Source organism: Orbicella faveolata, unplaced genomic scaffold (assembly GCF_042242905.1).
Source record: "Orbicella faveolata isolate gen_17 unplaced genomic scaffold, um_ofav_v1 contig_36, whole genome shotgun sequence".
Lineage (NCBI taxonomy): Eukaryota > Metazoa > Cnidaria > Anthozoa > Scleractinia > Merulinidae > Orbicella > Orbicella faveolata.
This window is the reverse complement of record NW_028301565.1, coordinates 12104256-12121413: the sequence shown is the minus strand read 5'-3', so window position 1 is coordinate 12121413 and position 17158 is coordinate 12104256. Positions and strand designations below refer to the sequence as shown.

Below are 17158 nucleotides of genomic sequence, written 5' to 3'. Positions count from 1 at the left end.
TTGAGTTTCCAAAAGCCAGGTCCACGAGGGACGGCATCAGGGAGGGACTTCAAAAACAAGGAGACAGCAGAATGATCCGAAACAGGACAGGCAAAAATATCACAGGAGGAAACTGACGACAACCAAGAAACAGGGCAACCAACAAGATCGATCCTGGAGGCAGAAGTGCCATCAGGACGGAGCCAAGTAAAAGCTTGCTTGGTCGGGTGACACGACCGCCAAACATCAACACAGGAGATATCCCGAAACAAAGAAACCAGGGCATCCGGGGTGTCAGTTACCGACACAGCACCAGCATTCCTGCGATCACGACAAGGGTCCATGACAGAATTGAAGTCACCACAAAGAAGGGTGGGGACACCAGGGTCCAAGGAGGGAAGTAAAGACGGAAAGAATAACAAGCGGTCAGACCGCAAATTGGGCGCATACAGTGACACCACATCAAAAGTTGCCCCCGCCCGACACAGACGAGCACGAACAAAACGACCAGACAAGTCTGTGACAGCGTTAACAAGTGTGAAAGTGGGTTTGAAGAGAACCGCGACACCACAGGACTTGTTAGAGCCGACAGACGAAACAACAGAAAAATACGGGAACCAAGGCTTGACCTCATCCTCCGATACACAGTGCAACTCTTGCAGGCAAACAACATCAAAATTGAAGCCAGACAACCAACGACAAAAGGATAACCGCTTGACCGGGTCACGGAGCCCATTAACATTAATTGTGACAAACAAAGCCATCACAAAAACAAGAACAAATTTGAACACCATAAAGAAAACAATCATTTTTGCTTCCTGCCCTTAGACTTTAGACCTTGATCGCCAGGAAGACGACCCAGACCAATCCTCTTGACATTAGCGGGAGAGAGGAGCTTCCTAAGAGTCTTAAACTCCTCAGGAGAAAGCTCCGCAGACTCCCCTAAAGAATCCTCAGCACTAACCATCTCAGAATCCACAGGAGCAACAGAATTAGAGCCAGTAATTTGGACATCAGGAATTGAACTTTGGGCAGAATTGGGAGAATTTGAATTTGGAAGATTAGAATTTGGAGGGTTAGAATTTGGAATTTGGCCACCAGAATAAGTTAGAGGAGGGCTACTTTGGCCCACTACAGTATTATTAGTGGAGCTCTTTTGACTCCCTACATTAGGTTTAGTGGAACACTTTTGGTTCCCTACATTAGGTTTAGTGGAACACTTTTGGTTCCCTACATTAGGTTTAGTGGAACACTGTTGGTTCCCTACCGTATTATTAGCTAAACTAGGGCCAGAGGCATGTGAAGAGGCATCAGGAGACAAAAAACACGGGTTCGGGATGAAGGTATCAGGCTGAGGAGGACGATGAACCAAAAAACCCTGCGAGTCAAGGGCACCAGCCGGAGAGGGGGCCTTAACCCCAGGCGGAAGATCCTCCAAAGGAGGCATGCCGGAACACGGGAGCGGCGAATCCGGAACCAGAGCAAGGCCAGCAACCAAAGGGTTCTGCGAAGGGGCAGGAGGGGGCTGCTGAGACGGCGACGGGACCTCAGAGGGAACAGACGGAACATGAGCGGGGACACTAGGGGCAGCTTCCTGAGAGGCACCAGAGTGCAGACCAGAGCCAGAAGAAGGTGTAGGAGGGTGTTGGCCAGGTGCAGCAGGAGGATGCGGGTCAGGTGCAGCTGAAGGCTGTGGACCGGGTGCGGCAGGAGCATCAGGGCCAGAAGCGGCAGAAGCCGGAGGGACATTCCACGCATTGGTGCACTTCCTCGCCTGATGATCAGCCGAACCACAACGAAAACACTTATCTTTGAAAGGGCAATCCTTAGCCTGATGGCCAGTCTTCCTACAAGAACGACAAGACTTTGGCTGGCCACGATAGTAAATCTTGCACGGAAAGTTGAGAACACGGATGACCTCAGGAATTTGGGACGTCAACTTGACACGCACAATCCGAACACCCGACTCGATGTCCTGGAAGGCAGAATGAACCTGACGCTGACATTCCATAACCTGACCATAGGCAGACAGGGCATGACGGATCGAATCAGTTGAAACCTCGACCGGCACCCAATAGCAATAAACAAGAGAAGCTTTAGGATCAGTCTCAAACACGTTCAGCTGAAAACCGCGAACAGACACTCCCTTGATTAAGGCAAGATCACGAGACGCCTCGTCCTTAAAAGTAACCCGGACATAATTTTTGGGGAGGAACTGACAAGCACGAATCACGGACTTCGGGATCGACTTGAACAGTTCGACCATGAAGTCATGCTCGGACATAGATGCGATCTGATCGGGGCACTGGATAACTAAGGTATTAGGCCTAGCCACACGACCAGCCATGATGTTAACAAACACAAAGGGCGGAGCCCGAGGCCAAAAGGCCACAAGAAAAAAACCAAGGAAAAAAGAGAAAAAACTCACCAAACAAACGAAGTTAAGCCCGGATGGGCGAGGCACCCAAATGGATGGGTGACCCGGCTTGACTTGACAGCTGGATGGGTGACCAGAAACCAACGAACAAGAAGCCCGAAGGAAAGATGGCGCCCAGAAACACAGCCAAGAAGAAAGCCGAAAACCAGAAAAAAATCTGGCGAAACTTACCAAAAGAACTCAAGAGAGACAGGAAAAACCGCACCAAAATGGTAGGGCCTCCGGCCATACAATCCCGCGTCAGGTAAGTCTGAAAATTCTTGGCGCGGGGGCCGTCAACGGCAAACCCCCTTAGCTCTATATCCTTGTGGTAGTGATTTGCGGGCGTGCTGGACGTCCAACCTCACATCTAGGCGGCTCTACAGTTGCTCCCCCCCTCAGTCTGTGCCTGCCCATAGAGAAAATTGCCAGATGCTAGTGTGAGAAGCGCGCTTTGTTTGATTTCTTACTTTGATTGAATGAAGGTTTCTGCCCTGAGGGGAAGTGGGCCGCACTCGGAGGAAGTGCTACACCGAGACAACCCGTGACTGGGACGAGGCAAGCCTCTTTTCCACAGCTCAGTTCCAGAAATCATTTTAATATATGAGCTGCTCAATGAGCAGCGTATCAGATATTAAGCTGATAAGAACAAATTTAAGTTTTGAAATGAGTTTATTCAGAATAAACTACTTAAGTACATGCTAAAAAATGCAAGGCACGTGAGCTTGGCCCCTCACAAAAAGCTATGTTCATTTTCCCATTATAAAATTACGGAAGTCATCAAAAGTGTCAATTGCGATCATAAGTTTACATAACATTTAACAATGCTGATCATAAAATTATCTGGGATTATCATATATACAAAATAATATTTAACTAGGAAAACACTTTACATACACTATATACAAAAATCCGGAGTTAGATTATTCGCTCTCGATTTCTATGCGTGATAGAAATCTCGAGCTCATAATCTAATTCTTTAATGGTACTGGTGCAGCTCTGCTATAACGTATTCCGCTGTAAAATTGCCGCCACCAGTTGAATACCTGGCAAACAAGTGGTTACGTACTTTATTGTCATTGGAGGAAGTAAGGGGTACCCGGTAGATAACATATCAGATGACAAAGGACAAAAGCACAAAACTACTCAAGCCAAGAAGTGAACTGACGATTCACCTGGCGTTTATTCTAACCAACATGCGAACCGAACTTGGACCAAGTTTCGTGTAGAAGACAGCTTACGATACTCGTGAATATTGTGGAGTCCGACAGACTCCAGGAAGCGATGAAAACCAAATAAAACAAAATGAAGCGCTCGTCATTCCTTGGATTCAGATGAATGTTAAAGATAGCAAAGTTTAGTTTGACTCAATGAGTGTTTAACATCTTCAGGTAAGTAAAGTGCTTCAAAAATATCTAATATGTAGGGTTCAGTTTTATTGGAAGATCTAGATTAAGTTAGGTTAATACGTTTTCCCGTTTCAACACGAAATCTGTTTGGGATAATGAAAACGAAACTTTCAGTCGAAGACGACAGATAGAGACTTTCTTTGAGTTCTAAGTTTTGTTTTGTCTTCTTGGTTGTTTTTTTGTTGTTCTTGTTGGTGATGATCTCGATCGTAACAAGTAGATTAATTCAATTATTTCCCGCAGTTGAGGACTAACAAACGCGGCCACGAATAGGATAACAAGGAAAAGCGGAGTTACTGAGATATACGCCTCATTGAAATGCAACAGATCGTGTTAAATGTTCACCAGGTACCCGGAATGGTGATTTCAAAAGATAAAGATCTACAATTGTGTACTGCATAACGTATTCAAAGACAGTATACAACAGAGTCGAGTAAAATGGGAGTAGAGTATAAGAGTTCCAAGACTGATATTTACCGTTTTTCTTTGTCTTCTCATACACGAAATCACCGGCAGGAAAGACCGCTATCCACAATTCTTGCGTAACGTCAGTGCTATACCCGTTACCGGCAAACCTATATATCTTAACGCTTTTCGGCTCTTTCCTTTTCATTGAAATTGTATTGACGGTTGTTTTTAGTCTTCCACCAGGTCCCCCTTGAAAGGTTGAGGAGGGTCCCAGTGTCAGGTTAGAGACTACAAAGGTAAGATAGTATACGTCTAATGGATCTGCAATACGTTTAATCTTCTGTAAGAATGTTGCATCAATGGGTTTTAGGAAGGTTTTATAGTCAGAGATTTTGATTTTATGTGATTTGATTCAAACTTAGTCTCTTTCGACACTAACATATGTGCATTCTATAGCTGGTTTTCACATGACGTCACCAAAATTCGAACTACAAAACTATTGATCTTCCTGAGATTTTACTTGAATGATGTATAAGAGCAGCTGAAAACTAATATTCATACATATTTTCGCTCCGAATGGGTTCTTGGTTTTGTGATACACTACGCTTGAATTTCTAAGCTTTTGCGTGACGCGGCATTTACATGACGGCCTAGAGAGCTGTCATGATGGTTAAAAAAGTGACTTATTTCAGGGAACTTGGCTATCTGAACTAGTCATGTCTTAGAAAAAGTATTATTTTAATGTTTTAGAGTTTCTCGTGGGATAAATTCACGCTTTTGTAGCAAAACTCAGTGACAGATGTTTCTGTTGGTTTCCGGCCGCCATGTTGGTGCCCATACGGATGGGCACCAGCATGGCGTCTTCATACAAATCTCTATAAATTTGGGTAAAAAATTTCTGCGCATATCTCGCATAAGAAAAATTGCTGTGACCAGAATTTTGGCGAGAGTCTTTGCATATTTACCTTCTTTCATTTCCCAGATTCTGGACTTTATCTATTGACCGGTTTTGATTTTGATTTTGATCTATTTTGAATTGCGTGACACTGAAAACCAGCAATTAACTGCTAGCGCTGTTATGTTTTATTCATTTTACCCTAACAATGACTGATCAACCTGAATTTTCTCCTCAGAACAATAGAAGAATTAAGAGTGTAGGTGAGTTGATCATGGAGGGATAACGCAATGAAATACACTGGTATTCTACAGGCTTTTCGTTTCCAGCTGGGACTATGGCAAGCCAAGAGGAAGAATGAGTTAGAGAAGAATGAGTTAGAGGCTAACGTGCGACTAACACATGCAGTGCCAAACAGGACAGAGCGAAGAGAAGAAAAAGAAAAAGTAAACAAAGAACTGTGATGCTTTGTTCAATTGAACAGTGTCCCTGAGGTACCTCAAAAAGTAGTTAGTGTCAGGTTCATATTGCCTTTATTTTCATCGAACTAGTTTGAATATATTTTACTGGGTAGCCAAGTCACCTAATACAGACTTCTACCGCGCTCCTTACATGATAAACACAGATGAGTGCACCTTTTTCAAATTTTCATAGTCAATATAATAAAAAGACTGACTGCAAGCATTCCCTTCGAATTCACTCCGGCCCTCTTGGATCATCAAGTAGGACTTTTCAGACATATCAGCAAGCATTTCCATGAGATCATCTTTTTTCTGAGTTTAGTTTATGACTTTCACTGGTTCCAGGAAAAGAAATGACTGCTTGACAGTCGTTTACAAAAGAAATAAGTTATTAATCTAATCAAAACGAGACTAAATGTTTACTGAACTGTCCTACATGATATGTAATAATTAGTGCTGAGGAATGAATTCAAATATTAATAGTAAATCGAATTAGATCTCAACTTAAATTTTCATGCAAGGCCGTAGTTTGCTCTGGGTATTCAGCTAGGTAAGCGTTTTATTAAAATTTTTTTTTCGAAGCTTTCGTTAGGTCGAAGATTTAGTTAATTTACCTTTGATTCGACTAAATTTACGAATAGCTACTTTGGGTCACTTCTGGCTTAAACATGTCTGCATCCAAGATTTTTATCCTGCGGAACTTAAATTTTACTTAAATAAGTGTCAAGAGACCCCACAGGTTGTTGTTGGCGAGTGGTAATTGCCTGCCATATAATCCATCTTTGATTCTCGTTTGCAAATCTCTCTCTCATAGCGTCACGCGTAATTTTGTAAAGCTCTCCTTATTTTCGTCATCCAAGGAATAATAGAAGTATTTCACAGCTCGCGAACAACAACAACAATAATAATGATAATAATAATAATAATAATAATAATAATACCATTAATAACGCTAAGAAGAAATATTGCTATATTGCCAAATCCCAAGGGTCCAAATTCCACATAAAAATTAATCTAAAAATTATAGTAATTGAAAACCAGCAGAGAAACTTCAGATAGAACTAAAGCAACTAGAACGTAACGGTTAACTTAAAAATGAGTGTTTAAAAGGCCAAGTTAAAATGGTCAATATATGATCGGCCAGTGCGGTGGGGCAATTTAAATATTGTTCCATTTTATCAAGCGAGCTATTTATATCTTCAGAACCGAAGCCATGAAATGAAGCATGCCCTTGAGAACTAGATGTATCAGGAATTGGAGCTTGTTCCATAGCATTGATAGTTTGTTGGTGAAATTCCCGATGGTTCTGCTGTTGACTCCTTAATTCCTGTTGCGCTGTTACAACTGGTACTTGCTGGCCACAAACCGCAAAGACGTTGTCTGTGGTCACCAAAAACAATCTTGTTGTACTTGTTGACCACCTGCTGTAAAGTCGGTGTTTCCGGAAAAATTTTCCTTTTGTCTATTTTTTCTCTCTTTTTTCTCTCTCTTTTTCTCTCTTTCTTTTTCTCTTCCTTTTTCTAAAACTGAACATTTTGGAACAAAATTCATCTGGATCTTTTATATCCTGGTCTTCCAATTCAGCGAGTACCTCTTCTCGCAAACAATAGGCTCTCTGGAAGTCTGTAGCTATAGGCGGGTCACTTGAACTCGCATTGTTTTTGTGGCTGGGTTCGACCCAGGGGTTTCACGCTGACATCGACGGGTTACAAATTCGTCTTATTTTCTATATCAGCTATTTCTGGACGGGCTTCTGGTACTCCGGAAATTTTCTCTTCTCCGAGGCTTCGTTCGCGTTGTAACTCGTAGGCTATTTCACTTTCGTCGAATGGCAAATCGCATTCAACACAGGCATCAACCTTCGACTTGGGCGTACTGCTTCCGTACAATTTTCTTCAGCTTCTCAAATTGTACGGTTTTTTGGAATAACTTCGAGATGAAACTGTCAATTTTTTTCACTTACTTGCTCGTCCGCTCCAATGGGTTACATTCCGTTCAGGACTGTTCTGAATGTCTCCTGATAATTCCACCGTAACTACCACGCTTCTCCAGCACTATGATAATAGGTTTTTGCCTGGGTAAGCTTTTCTAAAACCTGGGGAAATTCTCTGTCTGCAGCGAGGCCAGGATCTGTTACAGTAATGTTATCTACGGAGAACTGTATAACAGATAGAACTTGGGTCCAACAGTTGCCATTTAATGCAAGTATTAATCCTTAAACAAAGTGCCTCATGTTATTTAGGTCCGAAATGTTTATGTTCGCTTGTTAATTTACAACAACAACAATTTTATTCACAAAATGTTCAAAAGAGACTGATCAATACGCATGCCTGTCCAGGTAGCATGGACACCAGACGGCAAGCAAATTGACTTGAATAAGCTAAAAGAAAAAACAAATACATTAAATAGTGGTTAAGCAGAATCCAAACAAAACAATACAATACTATACACTAGACACATTATGATAAATATACTATAAAAGACAAAACACAAAGTTATTTAAATAATAATAATAATAATAATAATAATAATTACAATTGCGCAGTTTCTATAAAAATATTCAACTGCACGTTCAAATTAATACAGAAAATGATTATAAAGCTTAAAATTTACAATTCTAAAATTCCGTTTAATAATAGAATAAGTTACAAATACTGCCAATCAAAATCTTATTAAATAACAATTACTTGATTAACCGCTCACGTAGCTAATTAATTAAATGCTTTATTAAATAAAAAAAATATTTTTAAAAAGGTATATTTAAGTATATTGCAAAATTTATTGTTCGACATCCTCAAATAGTTCCTTCTCAAATAGTTCCTTCTCAAATACTTCATTCTCAAATAGTTCATCCTCAAATACTTCAGTCTCTGGACTGGAGGTTCTTTAAGTTGTAGCTGGATCTTTTATGATGGAAAAGCTTGACTGACTCGCTTCTGCAGGAGGTTGCCCAGACTTCTACCAGGATCTTTGTTTGTACTTTAATTTCCTGCCCGAAGGTCAGCTAACTTTATTTTACAATATTTTCCCTTCTTATGGATCCTTGTCCACCAAGTTACTTAACCTGCATGTGTACGCATAGCAAAGGAACTCGACAGGTGGTGGCGGTGATAATTGCTGCCCAAACAATCTAAAAGAATAACAAAAGTTTTCCACGTTTTGACTAATCCATGAAAAACCTGGTGTTGTCGAAAATAAAGAGCGGGAAGATTAATACAATGTTAAATGTGAAAATGTGAAAAAATGCAAAAAGGTTCAGCGGGTGAAAAATAAGGGAGTAGTAGTTTTGCGTGTGGATAAAGAAATAGTAGGCAATTGTAGGGGTTGATGGGTTCGACAAATGCGACCAAACAAAAATTGACAATGGTTAATGCAAATGCAAAAGATTGACAATGGTCAATGCAAATGCAAGATATGTGAGAATGTCGTTGAAAGTGGTTGATGAAGTTGGCGGTAGCTGATTGACTCAGCTCTAAGTTTAGGAAGGCGCTTTGTGAGAATATGGTCGATAACAATGTAAGATTTATCTAAGGAAACGGTGAAATTATCAAAGTTAAAATCTGCGGGAATAAGAATGTCTGGTGCTGAAATGTTAACTGTTGGTGTATTTGCAGCAGTACATTGGACATGGGTAAAGCGATTACATTGGTTTGGAAGACTGGAGGTGAAAAACGTAAGGCTTGCGGGCAAGTTCCTAAACCGCCTTTTTAGTATTGGAAGGATGCATTGCAAGGAACGTGATTAATTTATAATGGTGACAATTAATCTTCACTATCAATTCTTCTTTTTCTATTATAAATGATTCCCATTGTTTCTTATTCTAAATCTTGTCTGTCAAATTCTTTTGCTATCACTATTCTATTGTGACAACAGTTTTTTGGGGCCGTTTAAGCTGTTCTCCTTGTTTACAGCAATCCAGACGGGAACACGCTTGCAGCGACGGAGTTTGTCAGACTCCTAGAAGTTTCGGGATCTATCACAGCAAAACAATCCAACAGGGCGTCAGAGAATACGCAGTTACTTTGCTCCAACAGAAGAGTTTAATACAATAACATACTCCAATAACGTAACCAGAACATAACCAGAATATATCCAGGATATGTCCAGAATGTAACCAAAGAATATTTACAAGGCACGAATCATTTAAGCCAAAACGCTATTCTAAGCAATCACATAAGGTTATTAAAAAGTCATTACTGGAAATTATCTCATACATTTCAGAAGCCTCGATTGGTTGACGGAATTCAACGTTTACAAGATTAATAACTTTCAAAACAATACAGGTAGACAACATTTTAACAGAGGACTATTGCAGGTAGTAATTTAAGTTCAACTCCAACTACAGTTATGATCTTGCAGCAAAATAGCAAGTGTTTGCTTCGGCTAATGAGCTGGAAATGCAAAGCGAACCAAAACAAATGTGTCTACGTTGGATTTCTTTTTTTTTTTTTGTCAGCGAAAGCGAATATGTAAAATAAACTAAATGATCTGATTTTCTCTCTTCCCATTCCTCCAACCTTAGCTTGAAACTCTCCTGAGTCAAGCAATTAAAAGTATAATCAAAGTAACACCAGCATCAATAGTAAGATATAACTAGTGCCTATAGATAGATAGATATATTTTTTTGGTTGTTGTTGTTTATGTTTTGTTGAATTTTGTATTGGACTTTTGTGCCTGAACCGCTGCATAAACCAAACAAGCCTAAATATAGGGGCCTCGGGAGTTCAAAACGCTTACCTAAAAGAGCCAAAACGAAAAACTAAAAGCGAAATATAACACCTTATTGATAGCGAAACAACTACATATATACAAAGAAAGTTACTAGTGAGTCTGCTATCCCCAAAAGAAGTCCGTCTCTTGGAACAAATCCGGAAACATATTATAGTCGTTCTTAAGAGTCTGTGGTGGTGTGCGACCACAGGCAAGGATATACAAATGCTTGGCTAGGGACTGATACTGAACCCGCCACTTACGTACAAACGGTCAATCCCTTTGAAAGTCGTCGGACTTCTACACGTTTCCTCGTCCGTCATGTACTTTAGCAGGTGCCAAATAATCCTCGTCAAAGATAAGATATTGCGCCACGACGCAGACGTCCGGAAAGTAGAAACCCGGGTGCAACGGAGCGTCCTTCTTAGTTGCTGGACCATTATTGCCAGGGTGGTGCTATGTGCTACCTGGGAGTGGGAAGCAAGTAGTTTACTGCGGATGGTGGCCCTCAAGGCATCTGGGGCAAAACACCAGGGGAGACCGTAGCTTTGCTGCGACCATCGTACTAATTTCTGCAACGTCTAAAGCATTCCTCTGCAGCCGACGGACGATGAATGTAGCGCCATCGGTTATTTATACTCTATCGCCAAGTCTGTGTTTGAGGAGCACTGCCGTTCTGTCATGGTAATCCTTCATGCGTTGCTGGCCAAGCTGCACGGTGCTTAGCTATGGACGCGGAAATTTCCCGCGGTGGAAGTAGGGAAACATCAGTAGGTAGGCGTGGCTCTCTCCCATATCGCATGTTAAACGGCGATTCACTTGTGACCTCAGATGGCGAGACACGGTAGGCAAAAAGGACTGGGTTCAAGAATTTGTCCCAATCTTTCTGGTCACTGCTGACGCACATTGAAATGCCCTGGGCGAGAGTGCCGTTAAATCTCTCCACAAACCCATCACATATTGTGGATGATAGAAGGTTGTAAAAACCTTCTTCGTGTCCATTAAATAGCATACCTCTTTCACTAGGCTGGACAGGAAGTTGGAGCCTCGATCTGACAACAGGGTTGGGGGAGCTCCATGTCGTGCAATGATTTCATTGACCAGCAAATCAGCAAACGTAGCCGCATCAATTGTGGGTACTGCAAAGGCCCCTGGGAAACGAGTTAGATAATTGCTGAAGACGACAATGTATCGATTGCCGGAGTTGGTAACCGGAAACGACCCTAAACAGTCAACAGCAACGCGGTGAAACGGTCCTTCTACACCAATGGGTAGGCCTGGTGCTGTCTAACGCTGTTTGGGACTTTTCTTCATCTGACAGTGGGAACAGGACAAGACCAAATGTTGAATGGCAGCATGATCTGATTTTCTCTCCTCGCACAATCTTATTTTCATCCTGTCTTATCATATCATACATCTTATTTTCAGTTGCTTATCTGTCATTTTAAAATTCATTCCGATATTCACATTGCCGCGATAATCGAGGCGTGTAAACGAACTTGAGAAAGGAGAAAGCGTGAATATTACTTCGTTAAGCAAAATTTCTAAACCTTTTTTTTTTTTAACAAAAAAAGAAATCAGTTCATCTCCATACTGATATCCTACGCAGAAGCCACCGCCATACTGACTTGGGAGCTTGTAACGAGAGTAGTTGAGTGCGATATTCACAACAATAGCTCTTGCTCTCCCAACACATACAATCATCATTTATACTGTACGGTTCTCCATCAAATGCTGTTCAGTGGGCCTTGTTGAGGATTAGGGCACCAAGCTTGCTATGCGAGAGATGCTCAAACTACAAACCAGGGTTAGACAGTCATTCACTAAGTTTACAGTTAGCCAATGTGCAATATTTTTAACCCAACAAAATTTATAAGAATTGTTTCTTAACACCTCCCCGGGTAACATGGACACCTTATTTGAAGAAAAGGTATACAGCGAATTAGTTATAATCAGCGAAAGAAGTACTTTTAAAATGTGGTTAGTGGAAAGAAAAATGTGATAAAAGTGTAATGCTAAATATTGTTATGTTAAATAACAAGAAAACAACAAAGTAATTTAAATTACAGTAAAGGGACTCGACAGGTCCCTGTTGGTGGTGAGAGGTGCTGGCCAAACAATGCACTTTTAGTCAGTTTTCATTCGCAAACCTCTCCCTTAAAGTGTCTCCTAAATGAATACAGTTCTAATAAAAGTCTTGCACAGATCCCGCAAGATTCAAATGAGTTCTGCTATGTGGTGGAACTGTCAATTTTTATGTCGTGTAAATTTTAAACTTCTTTCCATCTCATCAACTGAGCCATCGCTGTATATCTATGAAATCTGGAGGGACTTTGACAACTGGAGGTGTCGGGGATCAGTATCAACCAAAAAACCCTTCAAAAAACTATTGGTTGGTGAAGTAAAGAGTCTTGCAAAGTCAAGTCATGGAGAGTTTTCAAACGGTTAAAAGGTGTGTGTTATCTCTTCTTGTCTCTTTTCTATTGCCATTAAGTCTTAAATCGATCTCTGGATCTTGAACAGGGAAAGTTCCAAATGAATCCACTTTGCAAATAGTCACTACCTACCCTTACGGAGCTTTTTATTGATCTTTCTATATGACTCTTAGCTTAACAATTATTCTTCGACGTAACTTTAATTTCCAATTCTACAAAAACATTTGGGATATCTCTTATAAAAAATAGCGCGTGCACTGCAGAAAAAAAGAACTATCATATTATAATAGGGGCTTTTCTCTGCTGGGGAATTACGCTCCCCGTCCCAGTGTTTGTTTTTGGTTTCTCGTATTTTTTGTTTATTATTTTGATGCATTTTTATAATGTTATTACACCAACGTTACCGATGATAATATTAATAATATTGGTATTAAAATAGTTGATAGTCTGAGTTATGTATAGTGCTCAGTTCCTCTGTCAGTAATTGGTTATCCTAGTGTATCATCAAATGGCTGTTGACTTTTCGCGTAGCAAATGGCAGGTGGAACATAGTTCTTGGTTTAGGTCAATTGGTTCTGCCGTTGTAGTGTTGGGAATAGTGTTGGCAGTTGTACAGTTTTGGAGGTAGTTCCGGCCGAGCAACGTATTTACATATAACGGTCAGTAAAATGACTGTGTGGATTAACGTGAGTGCAAACGCGAGGTAGGCACAAGTTTCTGCATTTGTGAGTTCCCTGTCTCGCTGATTTAATAATATGCTTGAGAACAGAACGTAGCGTGTTATCTATATGGCCATCCAGTTGAGTGTATGTAAGGTCCAGATTGCGCAAGACTGTTTTATTAAGTTCTCCAGGTTTTTCCAGTGCCAAGAACTGATACTGTGAATGTAATAATGTCTGGTCCCTGTAGTCCGTCCAGGGAACGTACTGAATCTGGTCAGGTTGGAAAAGTGGCAAGGTAATTTCTAACCTTTTGGAGCATCAGCTGATGCCAGCAGGCATGTCGGTATATGACATACTGCAGGGAAAGGTATAAACTGTCAGCGGAGAGAGTTTTAGTGTTCCTGTATGAAGAGTCAGTTGGCTGGTTGTAGCAGATAAGTATGCTCCTCCTCCAAGGTGCGAAAGCGGCTGTCAGTTCTTGCATTATGTCGTTCTTTGATGGCCTTGAAGGAAAAACAAAAACATCCGGGAGGACATAGTCCATGGCACGCCCAACCAATCAGTAGTTGTCGCAGGGTACAGGACTTGATGAGGGCAAACTAGCATAATTATTATCTTGCTGTAAATACTTTGTTAACGAGTTAGCAAACGTTAGCAAACAGTTTTAAAAACAATATTGCTAACGAGCCAGCGTTAACTAAACTTTTAGTTTCTAAATCTGTAACGAGGACTACATTATCTACAGGAATGACTGACGCATAGCACGTGCCCGAAATATTGTATTTGATTGGGGACAAAGAATCATTTATCTTTGGGAGCTTTCAAATTTTTTTTGTTCCCTTTTACAACTGTAAATTGCATGTTGTCTACTCTAATCTTTCTGTCTCTCTGAAACTCAACTCAACGTGGTAAACAGAAATGACCTGCAAAATTCATATGGAACGAAAAGAAGGTAATTTAGACTAAAATAATAAAAAGTACAAGCGAAAGTAAAAAAAACAGCGAGGACAAACTTGTGAGAACAGGCTTTTGCCTTCACAAACGGATAAATGGACGGAAGAAAAATCTCATAAAATTCCTTGAGAAAGACTTTTTCCTGGGGAACACTAGCAAGGTTTAATACCGAGGGGAAGTCAAATACAACAAAAGAAAATCTGACCAAAAAAACGTGTTTTTAGTAAAGTGTAAACTTGAAGAAATAGTAGAATATAGAGAAAGATATATATATGGTAACAAATAATAAGGAACTAAAGTATAAAAGAAAGGTACACGTATATTGCAAAATTCATTGTTAGACATCCTCAAAAAATTCATTCTCAAATAGTTCATTCTCTAGAGTGGAGGTTCTTTAAGTTGTAGCTGGATCTTTTATGCTGGAAAAGCTTGACTGACTCGCTTCTGCAGGAGGTAGCGCAGACTCCTACCGGGATCTTTCTTTGTACTTTAATTTCCTGCCCGAAGGTCAGCTAACTTTATTTTACAATATTTTCCCTTCTTTTGGATCCTTGTCGAGGAAGTTACTTTGTGAAAACAGGTTTTGCCTTCACAAAGAGGATAATGGACGGACGGGATCAACACTCTATGAAACTCTCTGATAAGGCCTTTTCCTGGGGACTCGCTGACTGCGGGAAGGTCGGGATCTAATTACGGCAAGCGAAAATCCTGGAGACAGAAGGACTTCACACAGAGATTGGTACCAGCGTGAAAGACTATACCAGCCTGGACATAACCAGGAAGTAACCAAAGAAAGTTTTTGCAAGGCAGTTACATTTAAGGCTAAACAATACCAAGGCTAAACAATATATTAAGTTATAATTGACTTTGATTTACAGAGTACATTTTGGTTTTCTTGTACACTTGAGATATAGCGTAGCATTTCAAAACAAATCACGTTATGAAATGACCAGGAACTTCTGTACTAGTGTCCAAAATTATATATTTCATCATGATATGAACAACACGTTGTAATCAATAATAAAACTCACAAAATATTTTTTTTGTATGAATTGCCGACATAAGGCGCGTTCTTTTGGAACTACTTCAGTAGAAAATACAATCAATGGACGGTAAAAACCTTTTAATATCACTGTAGCCTACCAGCAGGCTCACCTTTGAGTCACACGCTCGAGCGACGAAGAGCAAAGTGATCTGGTGGGGTGGAGTCTGGTGAAGAGGCACCGCTCGAGTCCGCGCTCGCGCTTGTGCTCCAACGTGAGCCTGCTCGCAGGCTAATATCATTGGTGCTTGTTAACTTTCTTTAGGCCCGGGGAGAATAACCTCTCGGTGCCAGATTCAATAAACGGAATAAACAGAATAACATTGTACTAGTGTCCTTAACTCTCCATCTCTGGAAAAATATAATACTGAAATACAAAGAAAGCGCCTTACGTGGCAGCTTTTCAAAATAGTGCACTTCATGACTGCTAAGCGGTTGTAGAATATTACTACCGCAGAGATGTTGGTGTTTGTTTTGGCTTGTTTTTAGCCTAGTTATTTTTAGAATCCAAGCAGAGGGTTTATTTAGATACTTTATAATTTGGAGTAGCTTAAATTGTCAGCGTTACTGAGAAAACAAATTAATTTACTTGTATTTCGCTACTGAGCCATTTGTCCCCCTACATGGTTCCAAGTTCTGTTTGTTTCACCATATGATCTCACGACTGCTAATGATTCTGGTTTTAAGCCTACCATACGCGTTACTTTAAGCTGGCACCGAACCATTAATAATAATAATAATAATAATAATAATAATAATAATAATAATGATAATAATAACTTTATTTAAGTGTCAGGGTAGGTATTTAGCTTACAGAAGCTAATTGGGGACACTACTACTTTATAATGTATTGAGATTTAAAATGTACAGTTAAGAATACGAATTAAAATTAATTGGGTACACTAGGAATAAGTAAGAATAAATAATTATAAATAATATAAAAACTGTTTCTGAAATTACAAATACAGTATAATACAAGAGAGAAATAAAAATTGATATTTAAGTGAGTAGTTCAAGAATTAAGAAGTGGATATAAGGCAGTTTGAACACGCATCCTCGATTAGAGCACTGAGGTCTTTGTTTCTAATATTCTTTCTAAAGTTACCGATGGTCAGTCTATTTTTGTCAATTGCGCTCAGTTTTGACCAAAGGTAAGGACCAAGGTATCTAATGGAGTGTTTTCCATAACGAACTGAAGAGAAACGAGGCAGATCGAAGTCAGCATTTCTAAGAGAATAGCCCTTGTTCGAATTTCTAAAAAGTTCCATTATGTAGTCAGGTACAAGGCCGTTTTTCACTTTGAATATTAGGATCGCGATATCCTGAAGACGTCTATTGTGAAGGGAGGGTAGCTTTGCACGACTTAGAAGAGCATCGTAGGTGTCTGTCTTGGAGTTAAAGATGATTCTTAGCGCGCGTTCTTGTACTCTTTCAAGCTTGCGCCTGTCAGAAGCTTTGCAGAAGCGCCAAACTGTGTGGCAGTATGTTAAATTAGGGATTATTGCAGTTAGATATAAGTGGAGCTTAGTCTCACATGAAATGAGATTACGAAGTCTTGCTAACACACACACTTTTTGGCTGGCCTTCTTGCATATGTCGCTAACATGATCGCTGAAGGAGAGTTCGTCATCCGTGTTTATTCCAAGTATCTTCAGCTTCCTCGTCGGCATTACACCCATAAAAATTATATATGAGATAAAAAGAAGTCAGCAAATGAATACTGACATTCACAAAACCTATGTACATTTAAAAAAACAAGATAAAAAAAACTTCTATCTCTCTTCTGT

The 17158-nt window shown here is 40.2% G+C and overlaps 2 protein-coding genes, 1 long non-coding RNA gene and 1 other non-coding gene across 4 annotated transcripts; 1 reads left to right on the top strand and 3 right to left on the bottom strand.

Annotated features, from left to right (window-relative positions):
* Positions 1-519: 519 nt before the first annotated feature.
* LOC149102296 (uncharacterized) lies at positions 520-3041 on the bottom strand. The gene has a single exon (XM_089275168.1). It carries the CDS (start codon positions 2324-2326, stop codon positions 785-787), a length of 1542 nt encoding a protein of 513 aa, XP_089131294.1. The 5' UTR covers positions 2327-3041; the 3' UTR covers positions 520-784.
* LOC149102295 (U2 spliceosomal RNA) lies at positions 2895-3085 on the bottom strand. The gene has a single exon (XR_016202776.1). It is a non-coding gene; the product is annotated as a U2 spliceosomal RNA (small nuclear RNA).
* A 388-nt stretch (positions 3086-3473) lies between these two features.
* Positions 3474-16374, top strand: LOC110064312 (uncharacterized). Its single transcript, XR_002298320.2, has 3 exons — positions 3474-3786; positions 4445-4508; positions 5346-16374. It is a non-coding gene; the product is annotated as an uncharacterized LOC110064312 (long non-coding RNA).
* A 16-nt stretch (positions 16375-16390) lies between these two features.
* LOC149102294 (uncharacterized) lies at positions 16391-17041 on the bottom strand. The gene has a single exon (XM_089274553.1). The coding sequence runs from the start codon at positions 17039-17041 to the stop codon at positions 16391-16393; it is 651 nt and encodes a 216-aa protein (XP_089130679.1).
* Between the last annotated feature and the right edge of the window lie 117 nt (positions 17042-17158).

What these genes read in the sequence shown, in the direction of transcription:
- LOC149102296 (XM_089275168.1), bottom strand. Translation starts at nt 2,326, where the DNA reads ATGGCTGGTCGTGTGGCTAGGCCTAATACCTTAGTTATCCAGTGCCCC.
- LOC149102294 (XM_089274553.1), bottom strand. Translation starts at nt 17,041, where the DNA reads ATGCCGACGAGGAAGCTGAAGATACTTGGAATAAACACGGATGACGAA.